The sequence below is a fragment of the Hyperolius riggenbachi genome, chromosome 8, assembly GCF_040937935.1.
Source record: "Hyperolius riggenbachi isolate aHypRig1 chromosome 8, aHypRig1.pri, whole genome shotgun sequence".
In the NCBI taxonomy this organism is placed as follows: Eukaryota; Metazoa; Chordata; class Amphibia; order Anura; family Hyperoliidae; genus Hyperolius; species Hyperolius riggenbachi.
In genome coordinates, this window is record NC_090653.1 from 270,167,575 (window position 1) to 270,187,447 (window position 19,873).

At 45.7% G+C, this 19,873-nt stretch overlaps 1 protein-coding gene across 4 annotated transcripts in view; it reads right to left on the bottom strand.

The window, feature by feature from the left end:
* FIBCD1 (fibrinogen C domain containing 1) overlaps positions 1-19,873 on the bottom strand; it is a 392,313-nt gene that overhangs the window by 24,441 nt on the left and 347,999 nt on the right. For all 4 annotated transcript variants that reach the window (XM_068248850.1, XM_068248849.1, XM_068248851.1 and 1 more), the window contains exon 5: positions 15,295-15,431. In XM_068248850.1, the coding sequence (XP_068104951.1) occupies positions 15,295-15,431 (137 nt within the window). The remainder of the gene's footprint in view (positions 1-15,294; positions 15,432-19,873) is intronic.

The window sequence follows — 19,873 nt, forward strand, 5'->3', positions numbered from 1 at the left end:
GATACATTTTTAAAGTGCAGCAAGCAAAGCCAGATTTATGCAAAGTCCATGTAGGCTGCGGCCTAGGGCAGCTGGACACCACAGAGGGTATTGCTACATTTGAAAAAAGCTTGGGCATGTGCAGTACACCCCAATGATCGGAATTACCGTGCCACCTAGCAGAAGCAGCGTGGGAAAACGGCCCCAGGTATGTACAGTGGGATGCAAAAGTTTGGGCAACCTTGTTAATCGTCATGATTTTCCTGTATAAATCGTTCGTTGTTACAATAAAAATGTCAGTTAAATATATCATATAGGAGACACACACAGTGATATTTTAGTGAAATGAAGTTTATTGGATTTACAGAAAGTGTACAATAATTGTTTAAACAAAATTAGGCAGGTGCATAAATTTGGGCACCACAAAAAAGAAATGTAATCAATATTTAGTAGATCCTCTTTTTGCAGAAATTACAGCCTCTAAACCCTGTAGTTTCCAATGAGAGTCTGGATTCTGGTTGAAGGTATTTTGGACCACTCTTCTTCACAAAACATCTCTAGTTCATTCAGGTTTGATGGCTTCCGAGCATGGACAGCTCTCTTTAACTCACACCACAGATTTTCAATTATATTCAGGTCTGGGGACTGAGATGGCTATTTCAGAATGTTGTACTTGTTCCTCTACATGAATGCCTTAGTGGATTTTGAGCAGTGTTTAGGGTCGTTTTCTTGTTGAAAGATCCAGCCCAGGCGCAGCTTCAGCTTTGTCACTGATTCCTGGACATTGGTCTCCAGAATCTGCTGATACTGAGTGGAATCCATGTGTCCTTCAACTTTGACAAGATTCCCAGTCCCTGCACTGGCCACACAGCCCCACAGCATGATGGAACCACCACCATATTTTACTGTAGGTAGCAGGTGTTTTTCTTGGAATGCTGTGTTCTTTTTCCTCCATGCATAACGCCCCTTGTTATGCCCAAATAATTCAAATTTAGTTTCATCAGTCCACAGCACCGTATTCCAAAATGAAGCTGGCTTGTCCAAATGTGCTCAAGCGGCTCTGTTTGTGCTGTGGGCGGAGAAAAGGCTTCCTCTGCATCATTCCCGCATACAGCATCTTCTTGTGTAAAGTGCACCAAATGGTTAAACGATGCACAGTGACTCCATCTGTAGCAAGATGATGTAGGTCTTTGGTGCTGCTGGTCTGTGGGTTGACTCTGACTGTTTTCAGCATTCAATGTTTCTGTTTATCCGAGATTTTTCCTGGTCTGCCACTTTGAGCCTTAACTTGAACTGAGCCTGTGGTCTTCCATTTCCTCAATATGTTCCTAACTGTGGATACAGACAGCTGAAATATCTGAGACAGCTTTCTGTATCCTTCCTCTAAACCATGATGCTGAACAATCTTTGTCTTCAGGTCATCATTTGATAGTTGTTTGAGACCCTCATGTTGCTACTCTTCAGAGAAAATTAAAAGAGGAGGAAAACTTACAATTGACCCCTTAAATACTCTTTCTCATAATTGATTTCACCCGTGTATGTAGGTCAGGGGTCACTGAGCTTACCAAGCCAATTTGAATTCCAATAATTAGTTCTAAAGGTTTTTGAATCAATAAAATGAAAACAGTGCCCTAATTTATGCACCTGCCTAATTTTAGTTAAACAATTATTGCGCACTTTCTGAAAATCCACTAAACTTAATTTCACGTCTCAAATATCACTGTGTGTGTCTCCTATATGATATATTTGCCTGACATTTTTTATCGTAACAACCAACGATTTATACAGGAAAATCATGACAATTAACAAGGTTGTCCAAACTTTCGCATCCCACTGTATAATTTTTTGGCGCCTCAGGTTTTCTTTAGCTGCATACATTTTTCACTGGTGTGGTCCTTTGACTGTGAGGGTATTTTTTTATGCAGAGGTGGTAGATCATTTTGACTCTGTAGTTTTCAAAAGTAGCTCACGAGATAGCAGAGTGTGGGCAGTTTATACTGTATAGATTTTCGTACACACCTCACAACTGCCAGCGCTAATGCCTCTGGACAGAATATAAGCATCCTGTGGACCCCGGATACATGTAAAATAAAACATCAAATAAACTCTCTAAATGGGGCTTTGATACAGCGAGCCTGGAAGAATAGGAGATAGATAGCGCCTCCACATTATTACACTGCCCCCCTAGGAGCGCGAGGAGATCTCAGAGGCAGCAATGGTCGATTTGCAGGGCATATTACACAGCAGCGTTAGCGAGATACATTGCAGGACGAGCCTTGAACACAGCCTGGAAGATTCTAAATGTGATCTTCATGCCGGACTAATCTGAATTTTCTGCCGTTCCCCCCCTCCTCCTCCACCCCCCCCCCACCCTCTCGGCTTAGACACACCGCCAGAGCTATCTATAACAGGTGTAAGGGGAATTATGTATCAAAGATTTCCAGAAGCCGAGCCAACCCCACATTTATCAAAGAAAATAATCTCGCTACGTGTCAGCCGAAGCCGTTTGCTTGATTTATCAAACGCCGCTCTCTTCTTCCTTTGAGTACCGGGGGGGACAATTGACAAGAGAGATCCCGGGCGGGCGGGGGGCCGGTGGGGAATGGGTTAAAAGGTTTATGGAGTTTAAATGTGTTTTACATTGATGTTCCTATCCCAGAAGATTGTGGCAGCGAGCGGGGAAGGGGGGGGGGGAGGATGATGCGGGGGAATATTCAATCACACAGGTGTCCGCCAGACCCAGGCGGGGAGAGGGAAGCCCGGATTAATCTGATCCGACCTTGTACAGCTGAAGTAGGGCACATTGGCGTTGTGTAAAAGGGAGAGAGACGTAAGGTGAGGTGAGGCTGGGACAGGGAGGGAGACGAGGAAAGCCAGCTAACAGCTCAGGCGACACACAAGAGGGATTAGCTGAGGAAAACACAAAGGTGTATAGACAGTTTCCCATACTTCTTCTTCTTCTACGCCTGAGGGAAATCTCTGACAGAAAAAATATACAAAATTACAATTCTTTTGTCCCCGCACGGAGCGTAACTACAAATCACTGAGCCCTTCAGCAAAAGTTTGGTGGGCTCTCATTACACTCACTGCTTTAGGACCGTCACAGCCTCAGGCTCATCTGCCCGGGGTTGTGTAACAAGTGCAGTCACCATGACCTCCCGCTCTACAAGTGTGGGTGTGGTCACTATTACCCATCCAAAACAGTGCAGCCATCATGACCTCCCCATCTATAACCAGTGTGGCCACCATGACCTTCCCGCCTATAACAAGTGTGGCCACCCTGACCTCCCCGCCTATAACAAGTGTGGCCACCCTGACCTCCCTGCCTATAACAAGTGTGGCCACCATGACCTCCAGCCTATAACTAGTACAGTCACCATGACCCCCCATTCACAAGTGAGGGCGTGGTCACTATGACCCATTCATAACAGTTCAGCCACCACAACCTTCCCGCATACAACAAGTGTAGCCACCATGACCTCCCTGCTTACAACAATTGTGGCCAACATGGCCTCGCCCCTTATAACAAGTGCAGCCACCACAACCTTCCCACCTACATCAAGTGCAGCCACCATGATGTCCCTGCTTACAAGTGCAGCCAACATGGCCTTGCCCCCTATAACAAGTGCAGCTACCATGACCTCCCCGTCTATAACATGTGTGGCCACCATGACCTTCCTGCCTACAACAAGGGAAGCCACTATGACCTTCCCACCTATAACAAGTGAAAATTATTAAACCAACTGGTCAAATATGCCTTCTGGAGTCCTTGTGAAGGCTTTGGAAGTACTCCTGATAACAAATACTGTGTGCAAGTGCGCAGTAGGATGCGTTAGTTTTTGGAAGCACTGGGGATGCTTCCAAAGACTTTGAAGGACTCCCGAAGACGTGGGTTTTCACAGAGGGACAGCAGTGGTCCAAGGGCACAAAGAGAGGACTGGGAAGACTCTATGGGATCCAGAGCCCTTCCTCTACTTCGGTGAGTACTGTATTCAGGGGTGTAACTAGAGGGGAGGAGCCTCTGCGATCACAGGGGGGGGGGGGCCCAGAGCTTTTTTGGAGCCCCAACTACTAACCTTCCCTTCCTCTGATACAGGGGTCTATACTTCAGATCAAGAGTTTGTGTGGCTTTATTTGTTATGGGTGTGACGATCCTGATGGCCACACTTGTTTTCTGACCCTTGTGACGGGGAGCACAAAGGGGAGGCAACGGAAGGGGTGTGACCATTGGGGGGGCCTCATGCATTGTAGCTACACCACTGACTGTTTTCCACTTTTTTCAGCGTGGCTTTGAATTTGCTTTAAAAACAAATGCTCTCTTCACACAGCCGCAATCACACTACCACTAATTAACATACCTCTCCAGTAACCCTGACTATGATCTAATATGACCCCAGAGGAGGGTAGCACATTCTAACAAATTAATAGCAGACAATGGATGCATAATAACTTATACATTCTGTCTCTACACCCAATGCTTTAGCAAATCAGTTCAGCAGTAGTATGGTAAGAATATAACTGTTACAGCTATGCAATTAGCATTTTTGGATCATTGCTTACAAGCTTTAGTGGGCACAGAGGTTAATGTGAATATGTCCTATTAGATTGGGTCATGCTCCTCTAGCATTCCACCCAATCTAGCCTATTTAAAGAGAACCCGAGGTGTGTTTAAAGAATGTTATCTGCGTACAGAGGCTGGATCTGCCTATACAGCCCAGCCTCTGTTGCTATCCCAAACCCCCCTAAGGTCCCCCTGCACTCTGCAATCCCTCATAAATCCAGCCGTGCTGTGAGGCTGTGTTTACATCTGTAGTGTCAGTCTCAGCTGCTCCCCCGCCTCCTGCATAGCTCCGGTCCCTGCCCCCGTCCCTTCCCTCCAATCAGCAGGGAGGGAAGGGATGCAGGCGGGGACCGGAGTTCTGCAGGAGGCGGGGAGAGCAGCAGACTGACACTATAGAGATAAACACAGCCAGCTCTGACAAGCTGTTTGTCAGCAGCGTGGCTGTGATTTATGAGGGATTGCAGAGTGCAGGGGGACCTTAGGGGGGTTTGGGATAGCAACAGAGGCTGGGCTGTATAGGCAGATCCAGCCTCTGTATGCAGATAATATTCTTCAAACCCACCTCGGGTTCTCTTTAAAGTCCAAATGAGTAGGAGCACACTATCATTTCTTTGTGATTATCCATTTAAAGTTAACCTGAACTCTTCCACAGGACAGGAGGAAAACAGAGAGAAATGCACCCTGTATGTATTTAGAGAGTTCAACCTGTCTAATCCCCCTTCCCCCCTCATCTGTGTCTAATTACAAGTTGTAATTTGATCTCTCCCGTGTGTCACCTGACTGCCAGGGCAGATAAGCTCATTTGAAAGCACAGGATGTTAAAGCGGATCCGAGATGAAAAACTAACTATAACAAGTAACTTGTCTATAAATCTTATCTAAAGTTCAGATAGTTCACACAGCAAATCTAGCTGCTAACAGCTTCAACAGTTTATGATTACATATTCCTGTGATACAATGAGGGCAGCCATGTTCTGTTTGTCACATTGTCGCAGGCTGGGGCTGGAGATGCTATCAGCTTGCCTGTGTGTAAATTCAGTCCCCCCTCCCCTCTGCCTCTGAAATTAATGGCTAGTAACCTCCTCCTGCCCAGACTGAGCTCCCATAAGCCCTTGCTACAGTGCCAAGGCACTGTGAAAAAGCTGTGGGCGAGGCTTGTTTAGCTTATAGGGAATTGGAGTATTAAAACAAAACAAAAAAAAAGTATTTGGCTTGAGGAATGCCCTATAAACTATATGAAAGGAACACAATTATGCAATGAGTAAAAGTTTTTCTCGGATCCACATGTCTGCTTCCATGAAAGCAGGAAGTAGAAGCAGTGCAGATTTATTTATTAGGGAGGATAGCGGCCGGGGGTATCCGTTGCATTCGTCGTTCATGTTTATTGCACTCTGTTACTGCCGTGCACCCGATCTAGCATGTTGACGACCAATCTCGGCCTGAAATTGGTTGAACTGTTGATCGCGCAATGCTCTTGGCGGTACCAATTTTCATCAGCTTTGATAATAATTATCAAATCTGATGGTCGGCTGCCAAGTCTACAGATGCACCTTTAGTCTTTTGTGAACTAAGACCTAACAAAACCAGCAGGGTTTTTATAGCTGTCTGTGAAAAAAACATTGTATGAGTTTTAGCACAACTTAATGTTTACAATCTCCAGTTCTCCCATTAACATGAGGTCAATTGTACAAACACACTTCCTCCCTTCGAAAAATGAAACTGTTTTAATACATCCTGTCCCATTATGTCCTAAAACTTTTATCACGCCTGTAAATGTAGCAAACAGCCCTTTCACACAACCCCATTTACGTTTTAGGGCTTATTAAATGGAGTCTTTGTGAGGCGCAGTTACGGGCTGTTTAATGACGCGGACGTAGCTGATGACAGCGGGTGAGAGGGAAGTCCAGGAAGGCTGATGGAAGGGAGAGGATAGGGGACCTGTTGGAGAGACCTCTACAGATGAAAACTGGGCTGGTATAAGGGATGACACCACAGGTGATGAGCTGGGGGGACTGAAGAAAGTGATGTTTGATGTGATCAGGCAAGGCGGGCAATCCATGGAGGAGGGGTGGCGCTGGGTCATACTTGTTTGTGTTCTCATCATTAAATATGAATCCCCCCTACGGCAAAAAGAGCCCAGTCTCTGGACCAACACGCTAAAATATTAATATTCTCTGCTGACGCTCCTTAGTTGGCGAGATTCTCGAATGGACTGAGGACCATTGTTATAAGAAAATTAACCCCACCGGTCCTGCTTGTTAACTTAAGGATTCAACATTGCCTTTCCATGACCGCGAAGGGAGTAAAGGCATCTCCATATGAAAGTAGTCATAAGAGCAGCTACGTAGGCCACATACTTGTTTATTCTGTTAATAATCTTTTAGCAGCAGTACTTTTATTATGTAGCCTGAGGCTTGTTAGGACCGCCTGAAATTTCACATAGATTCACCAATGGCTGCACAGCTGCCGAAGGTCAACTTCCTGGTCACATCTCGTCGCCCATCACCTGAGTGTGTCCTCCCAGCAGCTCATAACGTGATTGGCTTGCGTACTGACTGAAGTCTGTCTGAAATTCACATGGATATACCTATGGCTGCACAGCTGCTGAAGGTCAACTTCCTGGTCACATCTCCTCGCCCATCACCTGGGTGTGTCCTCTCAGCATCTTATAATGTGATTGGCTTGAGAAGTGACTGCCCATCCACAACTCTTCCTTGACTATCTGACTGTCAAGACTCAGCAAGACTTTGTCACATGCAGATGAAGCTGAGCTTCTAAGCAGCAATTGTCTTCAAGTACCATTCATGTAATAAAGAATGTGTTTATTAACATCTTAAACAAAATAAAGTAAACAGGATCACTGTCTGAATCCCCAAAAATGTGAATTCTATACAAAGTAATCTCCAGGGTCCCTCTTGTCCACCACCCAATGTAACATTTTGAGCTTTCCCTTCTGGGGCCTTATGTTGGAGCACTACCCGTACACCCGTAATGGTGGCTATGATGTAACAATGGGAGGGTGTGTTTTACAACAGATTCCTGGACTTCTATTTAAAGCGGGATTGTCACCATAAAAATCAAATTTCAACAGCAACTGGTCTGAGTGTATTAAGCGATAAAGATGCTAATCCTGCATTCAAAACTTTTTCTGCTGTTATGATTTGGAGTTATCACATATTTTTGGCCCTTTAATAGCCATTGCCAAACAGTTGCATGCTGGGGGTTCTTTTTATCTATAATATATTCCTCCTCTTCCCATTATTTTCATTCCTAGCTGACTAGCTGAAACCAGATCCCCTGCTCACTTGTGTTTACAAGCAAGGCAGAGGTGACTCAGCGATTGGAGGAGAAAAGAAAAAAAAGTTAAGGGAAGAATAACATCAGGATTTAGCCTCAAACTGTGGGCAAAAGACATGGTTCCCACAAGGAACAGAATTCTCTTCATTTACTATATAAAATTCACTGAAACGTGGATAGTACAATACATGTGTTATGTAAGTAGATCAAGTATTTATCTACCTTTATATGTGTTTTTTTTCCTGGCATAGTATGGCTAATCCTCCTGCTTTAAAGTGATATTACACTCAAATTAGACTTTTTGCTCTAATGCATTAAATACAGTAAAAAATGAATATGAATGAATGTGAAACACTATGAAACTGTCCTGATGTCATCTGAATGCATATTTACACCTCACTGAAGCTAATCGATATGGCTGCAGGACAAATTATCAGACTGACTCGTAATTAAGTAAATAGTGTGCAAATAAAGGAGAGAAAATTATCTGCTAGTTTGGCTGCCTGAATAGCCAATCAACCTGCTTGCAGTGGCTTTGGGTGGGGAGTGTGTCCCAGAAAACTAGACTACTGGAGATAGCACTTTAACCAGTTGTATGTTCTACATTATGTTTGCATAGGTTGTGCATGGAAACCTGACCCAAAAGTGCCCTTGGAAGGAGTATCCACTAATAGGACCGGTGCTACCTTAGAGCCAATCTGGGCAGTTACCAAGGACCCAAACTCCTTAGCAGTACCCAGATCATAGATTGAAAAGGTCACAATAACTTGACTGTCAGAACAGTATGAAATGTAAAGGGCCCTATGCCCACTTTTGCTCAGGGATTTACCCAAAACTGTCCCCACCCACTAATGCAATAAATAGTGCTAAAATTTGAGATGCGTAAGCCATTTTTGCTACGTATGTATGTGCAGTATTCCCTTATTTATATTACAGCCCCTTTCATTATTCCCAATCAAGCCCCCCCCCCCCCCCAGCCCACACAAATTACCGATGTGTTCATGTTTGCGCACTGCAATACAAACCGGTAAACTATAAACCGCATTGCTAAGCATAAAACAAACACAAGCGGGGTAAGAGGCGTCATAAACCACCGGCAACAACACATACGTTCTGTGCAGGCTGTAATTATACACGGGAATCATATACCAAACAAGGAAAACCATAAACACATCAACATGGTAATTATATAAACAAAGAATAACAGGCTATGAAAAGCACAACATAAAATATGAACTTCCTATAATTACGGGAAGACAATGCAGAAAATACAAATCAATGTAATAAAGTATGAATGTGATCCCCTGTATATGTATATGAGCCTGTAAACATGCACACTATAGAATAGTACCGTGTACAGGTATACAGCACCACTCATGAGCAGGCCGTGCAGAGGATCCTTAAAGTGAACCTCCAGGCTAAAAATCTACTCAGCAGCACTGAAAAGGCTTGGTGTCTCTTTAACAGTTTCAAGGCCTCAAAACTTTTTTTTTACCCAAGCCTCATTTTTATCTGCACAGAAGAAAACTGCCCGGGCATTTTTCCCCTGATGCTGAGCAAAGCATGATGGGATTTCTGATGTTGTTGTTCTCCTTCTGCTGTTTTGGTGCAAATTTGTTTTTTTCTTTCTATTTTGAATTTGAGATTTGAAGCCTAGCATGTGCAGCTGGGAGGGGTGATCCGGACACAGGACAGTTGGAACTGTGTCTCATGCTCCCTGTCACCTCCTTTCAACCAAAAAGATGGCTGCCCCCATGAAATCACAAACACGTGCCTGTTCTTTTAAAACAGGGTGGGTAAGAGATTATATTACCTATCTATTTTAATTAACATAACTAATGTAACTTAATGACAGTATGTTTGTTTAGGCTGAAGTTCCTCTTCAAAGAGGAACTGTAACCCTGGAATGAACTTTATCCCAATCAGTAGCTGATACCCCCTTTTCTCAAATAGATCATCAGGAAGGTCTGTACGGCTGATATTGTGGCAAAACCCCTGCCCCTCTACTGCAGCAGCAATGGATGGCCTCTCCCTGCCCCCTCCAGCAATACGCCCCCCCCCCCCCCCCACATCCAGATATGCACAATAGTTGCCTATCCCTACACCCCTCTCCCCCTACATCAATGATAGGTGGATTCTCCCTGCTTCACCCCATCCTAAACAGAGCAGTAATGCATGGACGTTGCCTCTTAGCACCAGGATTGCTTCTTCCCTCATGACACGGAGGACACAGCCTGGACTCTGGAGCGTGTACAGTAGTCACCTGTTACTGTGCGTGTGAACAGAGTGCATCTTCTCCATACTTTCGGGCAGTCTCATCTCTTCTGATCGTCGGCTAGTCACGTGACGTGGCTGCCATGGAGATGGCAAGCTTTCAAGCTCCGTTTCACACTACGGAGCTTGGATTACTTCTCTGAACTACCCCTCTCCATAGGCGGTGATAGAGCCCCAGTAAGGAGAGAAGGAGTCAGTCTCAGAGGAAAGGGGTCCCTATCCAGCAAAAAAGAAGAGGTGCTTGAGCACCCAGAATCCCCCCTTCCCCCCGTGCATGTGCCTGCCCATGTGAGTCTATCTGAATAGATTGTGCGTCAGCACGTGCAAAGCTTAAACTGGGACTCTAGCCAGGTTTTTACTGCTGTCTGGATTCCTACTTGCCCAGTTATGGTTATCTCTAAGTACTATTATGTATTTATAAAGTTTACTGTATATACTCATGTATAAGCCTAATTTTGGGGCCAAAAAGTTGATCAAAAGTGGGGGTCTCGGCGTATACTGGAGTCACTACTCTTTGAGTAACCACCACAGTGCCCCCACTGTATGCACAGTGGTGCATCATCTGAGGGAGACCACACACCTGACATTTCCATGGGAGGTCCCAGCTAACCTCATCTCGAGTTGTAGCCTTGGAAGGCATAAAGGAGGGTGTCTATTGAGTGGTGAGAATCCTTGCATCCCTATATCAAGTTTTAAATACATGACTATGTGGCTCTACATTCCTTGCTTTATCTTTATGCCAGCTTAAACTTTGCAACAGGAGTTCTTTGCATGTCCATCTCCATTGTAGGCCTATGTCCTGGCTTATTATTTCAATCTGCTGAATTTATGATGCTTTTCTGTATACTGTATGGTTGTGGCCGGCCATGGCTGTGAGTGGTGTTGTGGTTGTGGCTTTTGCCACCCCCGGCTTATACTCGGGTCGAACATTTTTTCCAGTTGTTTAAGGTATACGTTGGGGGTGTCGGCTTATACTCGGGCCAGCTTATACTCATGTATATATGGGTACATCTTCTGCAGCACATTACAGACTACATTGAACAATTCGTATCACTAGCTGTCCCTGACAAAGGTCAGGTGCCGCTGGGTAGCAAGCACTCCCCATTCTTTGTGTTTGTATTTTTGGGGAGTAGTTGAGGGTGGTTTCCCAGGTGGTGAGGTCACTTAGGAAAACGTTTTTCTACAGGTGCTCAAAGTTAGAGTCCGTTTTTAAAGACACTGATAAACTTGACCTGAAGAGGTGGACAAAGACCTGTGAAACGCGTTGTCTACGTCATACGTCAGCCGGAGACCTATGAGCCAGTGGGCGGCCATTTGTAGCCTATTCGCTATCTGCACACTACTCTGAGCTTGTGTAGCCTTGCTAAAGCATTGAAAAGAAAAGATGACTCCCAACAAAACGTCAATCGCTTGACCTTGCGGCAAAGTGTGCCGACAGGGTCATATGCATAGCGCCGCTACCCCCCACGCCCTTCGCCCAGTGACGCACTCGCTGCTGGACAGGAAGTACGTCACTGGGATTTCCGGGGAATCGCCGTAGTATTCCGTTGTTCCGCGCCGCAACGCTGCCGCCCTTTTTAAAAGGTTTGCGTCGCCCATTGACTTACAATACTTCCGCCGCCAACTTAGCAGTGGCTCAGAGGGGATTAGACACTCCAGGCGCGACATGTTAAGTGTGCTAGGCCCTATTCTCTTGCATTGAAGTTGCATTACCATGCGTTAAAACAGGATACCGCAACGGACGCTTACAATGCAAGTGTAAAAGGAGCCTGAAGCAGGACGTCAACTTTTTTTTCTGGCCGGACGGGAAGCCGATAGCTGTATTTCATATAAAGCTGTGTTGTTGTCTTTTCTTTTTTGCTGAAGCAAAGGAATCATTTCCCATAATTTCCTCAGCATCCTCTGAGATGTTCTAATCTTCACATAGGACTCCATCTCAGTACTGATCTCCAGTATTGTTTACACTGGGTACCACCATTCAGTGATGATCTCCAACGTGTCGCACAAGATGACATTTCAGAATGAATTATGTTTTCCCCCATTACAGAAGTAAATGTCAGTCAGGAGTAGAACGCAGAGTGTGTATGGGTTCCATTGCCTAGAGAGGCGTGTCTGGAATATTCCCAGCCGCTGTGTAAAACCACAGACTGACCTTTCATGATTATAGTCTGGGTGTCTCAGCAAAGCGTATAGCAGAGCTGCAGCATAGGGAGACATTATGGAAAGTGACACTATGCCGTAATAGGGGCAGCACTACACAGAAGGGCAGCTAATAGAGTCACGGGTCCATACATGAGGCTTACAGAGGGGACCAATGCTGAGGAATCATGACAGGTGCCATTTCTGACCTTGTTCTAAAAAATAAATAAATTGCCTAAAGTGACGATCTAGTGTATATCAATAATAGTAATGCTAATTTTGTTTACACTAAATTTTGCGGAAATTTCCCAATTCCAATTACACGCAATTACAATATTGAATTGATTTTGCATAATTAATTAACTGGTTGCCGGACGCATCATGTCGATGGGCGTTGCCGCAAGGCTACCCCAGGGCCGCCTAATGCCGATCGGCGTAAAGTCCCGGGGCTGGAATTTGCAGGAGATCGCGTGCTCCGCTATCAGCTTCCCAGCGGTGATCGACGCTAGGAGACTGTTAGACAGCGAAACTGCCGTCTATTTACACAATACAGCGCTGGGATCTACGGCAACGCTGTACTGGGGACAGCCGTGTGACACAAATATATACTGTACTGAGTTTTGAGTTCTGAATACACATTGGGCTCGATTCACAAAGCGGTGCTAACCCAGTTAGAGACTTTAGGCATGATAACCATTGCACCACGCTGGTGAAAAGTCAGTTTAGGCGTGATAAGTTTAGGCGTGATAAGTTTAGGCATGATAAGTTTAGGCATGATAAGTTTAGATAAGTTTAGATCGCACGCAAAGTCCCACACGCAAAGCAGTGCCATTAAACTCTATGCGAAGTGCACCAGACTTTGCTAGCGCAAAACTTTTGATCGGCTGTGCACTGCGGTGCTAACCCAGTTGGTGCTTAAACTTATCATGCCTAAACTTATCACACCTAAACTTATCACACCTAAACTTATCATGCCTAAACTGAGTTTAGGCATGATAAAGGGCTTTTCACCAGCGTGCTAACTGTTAGCACCGCTTTGTGAATCAGGCCCTTTGAATACATTTTAAGAAAGAGGCTTGGGAGTAGGGAAGTTAGTTTTAGGGAGTAGGGGGTTGTTAGTTTTTTTTAGGCAAATTTTTCATATTACGCGGTGCAATCATCCAGCGGCAGTGAGTGCACCGCACCATTGACCCATACATATTATCCTGCGGATAAGTGCTTTCACACTTACTATGTTTAGTAGCGTTGCAGTACTCTTCCTATCTAGCTGGGAGCACAGCACTAAGCGGTGGGCGGTGCAATGCATATTAATGATTGGTGAACGGTAATATGCACGGGGGAATGGTGTGGTGTAATCGTCCTGTCCTGGGCTCTCCTGCCACAGCACGATCACATCGCACAATATGTAAAATCAGCCTTAAAGGGGATCTAAACTGAGAAGGATATGGATTTTTCCTTTTAAAATAATACCAATTGCCTGACTCTCCTGCTGAGCCTCTGCCTCTAATACTTTTAGCTACAGCCCCTGAACAAGCATGCAGCAGATCAGGTGCTCTGACTGAAGTCAGACTGGATTAGCTGCATGCTTGTTTCAGGTGTGTGATTCAGCCACTACTGCAGCCAAAGAGATCAGTAGGGCTGCCCGGCAACTGGTATTGTATAAACGTAAAAATCTATATCCCTCTCAGTTTAGGTTCCCTTTAGGAAACCCGAGGTGAGAGTGATATGGAAGCTGCCATATCTATTTCCTTTTAGTTGCCTGGCAGTCCTGCTATACTCTTTTGTGTCAGTGGTGTCTGAATCCCATACCTGGAACAAGCATGTGGCTAATCTTGTCAGGTTTTTTTCAGAAACATCCGATCTGCATGCTGGTTCAGAGGGTTTATGGCTTAAAGTATTAGAGGCAGAGGATCAGCAGGATAGCCAGGCAATGTGCATTGTATTAAAAGAAAATAAATATGTCTGCCCCCATATATCTCTCACCTGCTGTTCCCTTTAACTTCCTGTCCCAGTGATAGGGTCAGCACATACCATATATGGTAATATGAAACTTTTTCAAAACCAAGAAAGGTTGCCGTGCACCTTTAAAGCAAAACTGAACTGAAAATTAAAAGTCAAAATGAACATACACAGGTCATACTTACCTGCTGTGTAGTCTACTCATCAATATCTTTCTCCTCTCCTGTGTCCTGTTTGTCCACTGTGATCAATGGCATTCTCCATCCTCCATAATGGCTATTACCTCATTACAGCTTCCTGGTCAGCACACTGTTAAACTGTAATATTGCCCACTTGAGCCATAGGTGAACATGAAGATTACCTTGCTCATCAGTTGTCCTTCCAGTTATAACTGCCAGCCAGGGGCGTAACTAAGACCCGCTCAGGGCCGTTTGGGGGGCTGGAGGGGTCGCAGCATGAGGGGAAAGCTATGGCCACACTCGGCGGGCAGGGGGGAACGGTCCTCCCCCTCCCTCACCTCGGGCTCTCCCCTCTACGCTCCCCTCCAGCTTAAATAACTATATATGTGCATCGGTGGGCAGCGGCAGCTACATACCTTCCGTGCGCTCCAGCGCGGACGCTTCTCTCTCTAGTGTCTGATGCGACTTCCTGTACAGGAGGAGCGGAGCGCAGAGGGGAGAGCCCGAGGTGAGGGAGGGGGAGGAACGTCCCCCTTCCCCGCCGATTGTGGCCATAGCTTTCCCCTCATGCTGCGACCCCTCCAGCCCCCCAAAATGCCCCTGAGCAGGCCCCAGGGGGGGGGGAGGGCCCGGGCCCCCCAGGGGCACATGGGCTGCAGCCCCTATTGTTACGCCCATGCTGCCAGCAACTGATATATAACAACTGACATCAACTGATATTTTTCAGTTCTGACAACATCCTGTCAGAACTGGAAGGAATGGCTGTAAGAAGAAAATGATGAGCTTCTGAGAGGAACTGCTGGCGCGGTGAGTATGTAATATTCATCTGCAGGTTTATCACATTTTTATTTAAAATAATTTTACCCGGTTCAGATTCATCAATCAATTTAGTCTCCTTATGACTTACCGTCCAGCCGCCGCCATCAGTGGTCATGTCGCAGTACACCTGGAATCCAGTGGGGTAGTGTAAGGGGAACACGGAATAGACGCCGTCCTCCTGGTGTCCGCTCATCAGAATATCATAGCAATCCCGCGGCTTGGAGCCTACGAATAAGAGAGTCAGCGTTACATGTCAGCAGACGTAAAGCCATTTCCTCCACACACAGGGGTGAGTCACCACCTCAGATTATTCTATTCCTAGAGAAAAAAAATGTTTAAATTCACACATAAAAAAAAAATCCCCTTGCAAAGGTTCTACGCGGGTGACTTTCCTGCTAAGATTTATTGTCCAATCAAAATGGAAGCGGTAGGAGAAGCGGGCGCTGGCTTCCTGTTATTACATGCAGGGACGGCGCTGGGAAGGCTGACAGCTAAACTGCAATGAGGATTTTTCTTTCCTATAAACTAGATCTATTTATTAAAAAAGTAAGCTTCAAAAGTAGCATCTGATCAGCAATGCAAATAGAGCGCATTTATAGTGTTACTCCCATGGGACAAGTCAGTAGCTGCCTGCTTGTTTACACTAAATGCCCGCCCTCTCACCCCTGTTCTGATGACATTTAAAGAGGAACTCCAGTGAAAATAATGTAATTAAAAAAAAAGTGTTTTATTTTTACAATAATTATGTATAAATGATTTAGTCAGTGTTTGCCCATTGTAAAATATTTTAAATCCCTGATTTACATTCTGACATTTATTACATGGTGACATTTTTACTGCTGGCAGGTGATGTAGCTGCTGCTTGCTTTTTTGACAGTTGGAAACAGCTGTAAACAGCTATTTCCCACAATGCAACAAGGTTCACAGACAGGAAACTGCCAAGAGTACGTACTCAGAATTTCTTTGTGGGAGGGGTTTCACCACAATATCAGCCATACAGCGCCCCCTGATGGTCTGTTTGTAAAAAGAATAGATTTCTCATGTAAAAGGGGATATCAGCTGTGGATTGGGATAAAGTTCAATTCTTGGTCGGAGTTTCTCTTTAAGGTGGCCGATCGACCATCCAATAATTACCGTATTATCAAATCGGATGAAAATCGGTGCCTCCCAAGGGTATGCCCGATCAACAGCAGAGGCGTAGCTAGGGTTTTCAGCGCCCGGGGACATACACAGTTTTTGCGCCCCACTCTGGACAAAATGGGCGTGGCCACACATCAAAATGTGGTCGTGGTCATGGGTGGAGTCAAAAGTTATTTAGATAGCTATATGTGCCCCCTGACTCCATTCAGATAGCCAGATGTGCCCCCCCCCCTTAAATAGCCAAATGTGTGCCCCTTTAGTTAGCCAGATGTGCCCCCCCTTCCCCCTGTATAGATAGCCAGATGTGCCCCCTTTAGATAGCCTTATTCTGCTGCTGTTAACACTTTTGCAGAGGGAGAGAGAAAAGCAGGGAAACTACAGGCAGCCAGCGAGCCGCCTCTCATGCACTTGGGGGTGCAATGGCCATGCTGAGCGCCCTCACAGTGCTGCACCCGGGGACATATGTCCCACCTTGCCCACCCATAGCTACTCCTCTGATCGACCGAACAATTTCCGGTCAAAATCTGTTGCATGTATTCATCGGACATGCTGCAAGATGTCGTGCCTTTGTGATCGATCAGGTGTGGGGCGGCAATGACGAGCAACATCCGGACAAGTAGCGAACACAACGAAACTGCCGGCGCTGCCTTCCTGGTGTATAAATGTAACCCCCCCCCTCCCCGTGTGTGCATTTATACATTACCTGTCCTGTGTCGCCCACCACGCTCATACATCTTCGGAACCCCCCACTATCGCGTTAGCGGTATACACGCCTCCGGCATGGCACTGATGTGACATCATGCACACGCCACATGCTATGCGCGGGCGGTGAATACACCACTAATGGAAGAGCAAAGGGTTCCGAAGATGAATGGGTACTGTATAAATGCGCACACGGCGGGGACAGTTATACACTTGCAGGGCAGTGGCATGTGCGGCGGACGCATGCTGAAAATGAGCAGGAATCGGCTGTGTATGGGCAGCAGACAGATCTCTCTCTAATCAGATTCGATCAGAGAGAGATTTGTCTTTCGGTCGAATCTGCCCATCATCGCTAGATGTATGACTACCTTTAAAGGGTACCTAAACTGGGAAGGATATTGGTTTTTCCTTTTAAAATAATACCAGTTGCCTGACTCTCCTGCTGATCCTGTGTCTCTAATACCTTCAGCCACAGCCCCTGAACAAGCATGCAGATCAGGTGCTCTGACTGAAGTCAGACTGGATTAGCTGCATGCTTGTTTCAGGTCTGATTCAGCCACTACTGCAGCCAAAGAGATCAGCAGGACTGCCAGGCAACCGGTATTGTTTAAAAGGAAACATCCATATCCCTCTCAGTTAAGGTTCCCTTTAAAGGATACAGGAGCAGAAAATGGGTTCTGAGAGCAGGAAAGAGGTAAAAAGGGTAATTTCTTTATCAGTGAGGGACACAATGCAGTCACTTCCTGTCAGGACTGAGTCAGCCACTTACATACCTGATATTTAACTCTTTCAGGCGGAGAAAGAAAAAATGGAGCACAGCATAGTTATTTGTGTGCTAGGCACTGTACATACACATGTCTATCTCTTCATGTCACATGTCAGTTCGGGTATCCTTTAAGGTGGCCATTAATGATACAATCCTGCAGACGATCAATCGTGTGGTAATCGAAAAAATTGGTCATTCCCATAACTGGACCAAAACAAACAAACAAAAAAACAGTAACCAATCCAATCAGATCGATGGGATCGATCTGAAAAACGGGCGGTGAACTGGAGCAGCTGACAGTCTGTGAATTCGCTGCTAGTGGAAAAGATGCCTAAAGATGGTCATAAATGATACAATCCTGCAAATTACTGATCGTTTACCGTGGTGATTGTAAGCGATTAACCGACCACGGGGGTTGTATCATCAATGGCCACCTTTAGGCCTCTTTTCCATGAGCAATTGAAGGTGGTAAATTCAGCGGACAGGCAGCCCCCCCCATGGTGTTGCATACTCAGACGTGACATGAGAAGTAAGCCTGCTATCTAGGTGATGTGAGGGCGGGGGGAGGGGCAGTGATGGGAGGATTTCCTGCTTATTTTACAGATCCTTGTCCCGCCCACTGGAGGTGGGAAGGATAGGAATCTACAAAATAAGCAGTAAATTAACACTGATTAAATAAAAAAAAAAAAAAAAGGAAAGGGCGGAAGTGATGTCACTTTTTGCATCACAGAGAAAACAGTAAAGATGGAAACCAGCAGAAATATTCTTTTCTTTTTCCATATCACGTCTTTTAAATTTGACAGTGAACGCTACAACAACAGGATAGGTAAGCGAAATAAATCATTACTTATCGGATGATTTATTTTAATTTGTTTCAGTTAATATGGAATTTCACCCCACTTTAAGTCATATATGACTGTCACTCTTTCGGAAGCTGAAAAGTGGTCATGAATTGTTGAGTAAAATCCAAAAAACATCAGTTGTGCTAGATTTTACATATGTCTATTCATTTATGAACATCTTTCAGTGCAAAAGCTAAATAAATATTTCTCGATGATACTTAAAGGGGAACTGAAGAGAGACGTATATGGAGGCTGTCATGTTTATTTCCTTTTAAGCAATACCAGTTGCCTGGCAGCCCTGCTGATCCTCTGCCTCTAATACTATTAACCATAGCCCCTGAACAAGCATTCAGCAGATCAGGTGTTTCAGTGGTTCCGACTTTAAAGTCAGATTTGACAAGACTATCTGCATGCTTGCTTCTGGTGTTATGCAGATACTACTGCAGAGAAATAGACCAGCAGGGCTGCCAGGCAACTGGTATTGATTAAAAGGAAATAAACATGACAGCCTCCATATAGCTCTCTCTTCAGTTCCCCTTTAAAGGATACATTAGTTCTAATTAAAATCTAAAAATGACGCCCTATGTGTGTGAGGGGAGGTGGGCATAGGCTTACCGCACCTCCTGTGCCCTGGCATCTGCCTCCGTTCGCCCCCTATTGCTGCCATTGTCCAGGTCCTGGTCAGAGCGGTCGGCGCCCTCTTCACCAGACATACTGCGTTGCGCATGCGCAGTGTGACGTCTTGGGCAGCTTGTGACCGCTCCGAATACGTCATCAATACGCATACTGCACACTGGGTCCCCGGCGAGCCCACATGCCACCCAAGAGGACATACTGCATATATGAAGCACAGTATGTCCGGGTCAAAGGGTGCCAACCATGCCGACCAGGGTTTGGACAACGGCAGCAATAGGGGACAAACAGAGACAGATGCTGGGCTATGGGAGGTGCGGTCGGTACCCTTTGGCCCGGACATACTGCACTGCACATGCGCAGTAGGTCCTCTTGGGCGACTTGTTAACGCGCTTGCCAGGAACCCAGGGTGGTGTACACGCACACGCCCGCCTGCTGATGTTACTCGGCGCGGTCACAAGACACCCAAGAGGACGTACTGCGCATGTGCAGTGCAGTATGTCGGGTCAAGGGGCACCGACTGCTCTGACCAGGACCTGGACAAAGGCAGCAATAACGTGTGAACGGGAGGTGCTGTGCGCCTA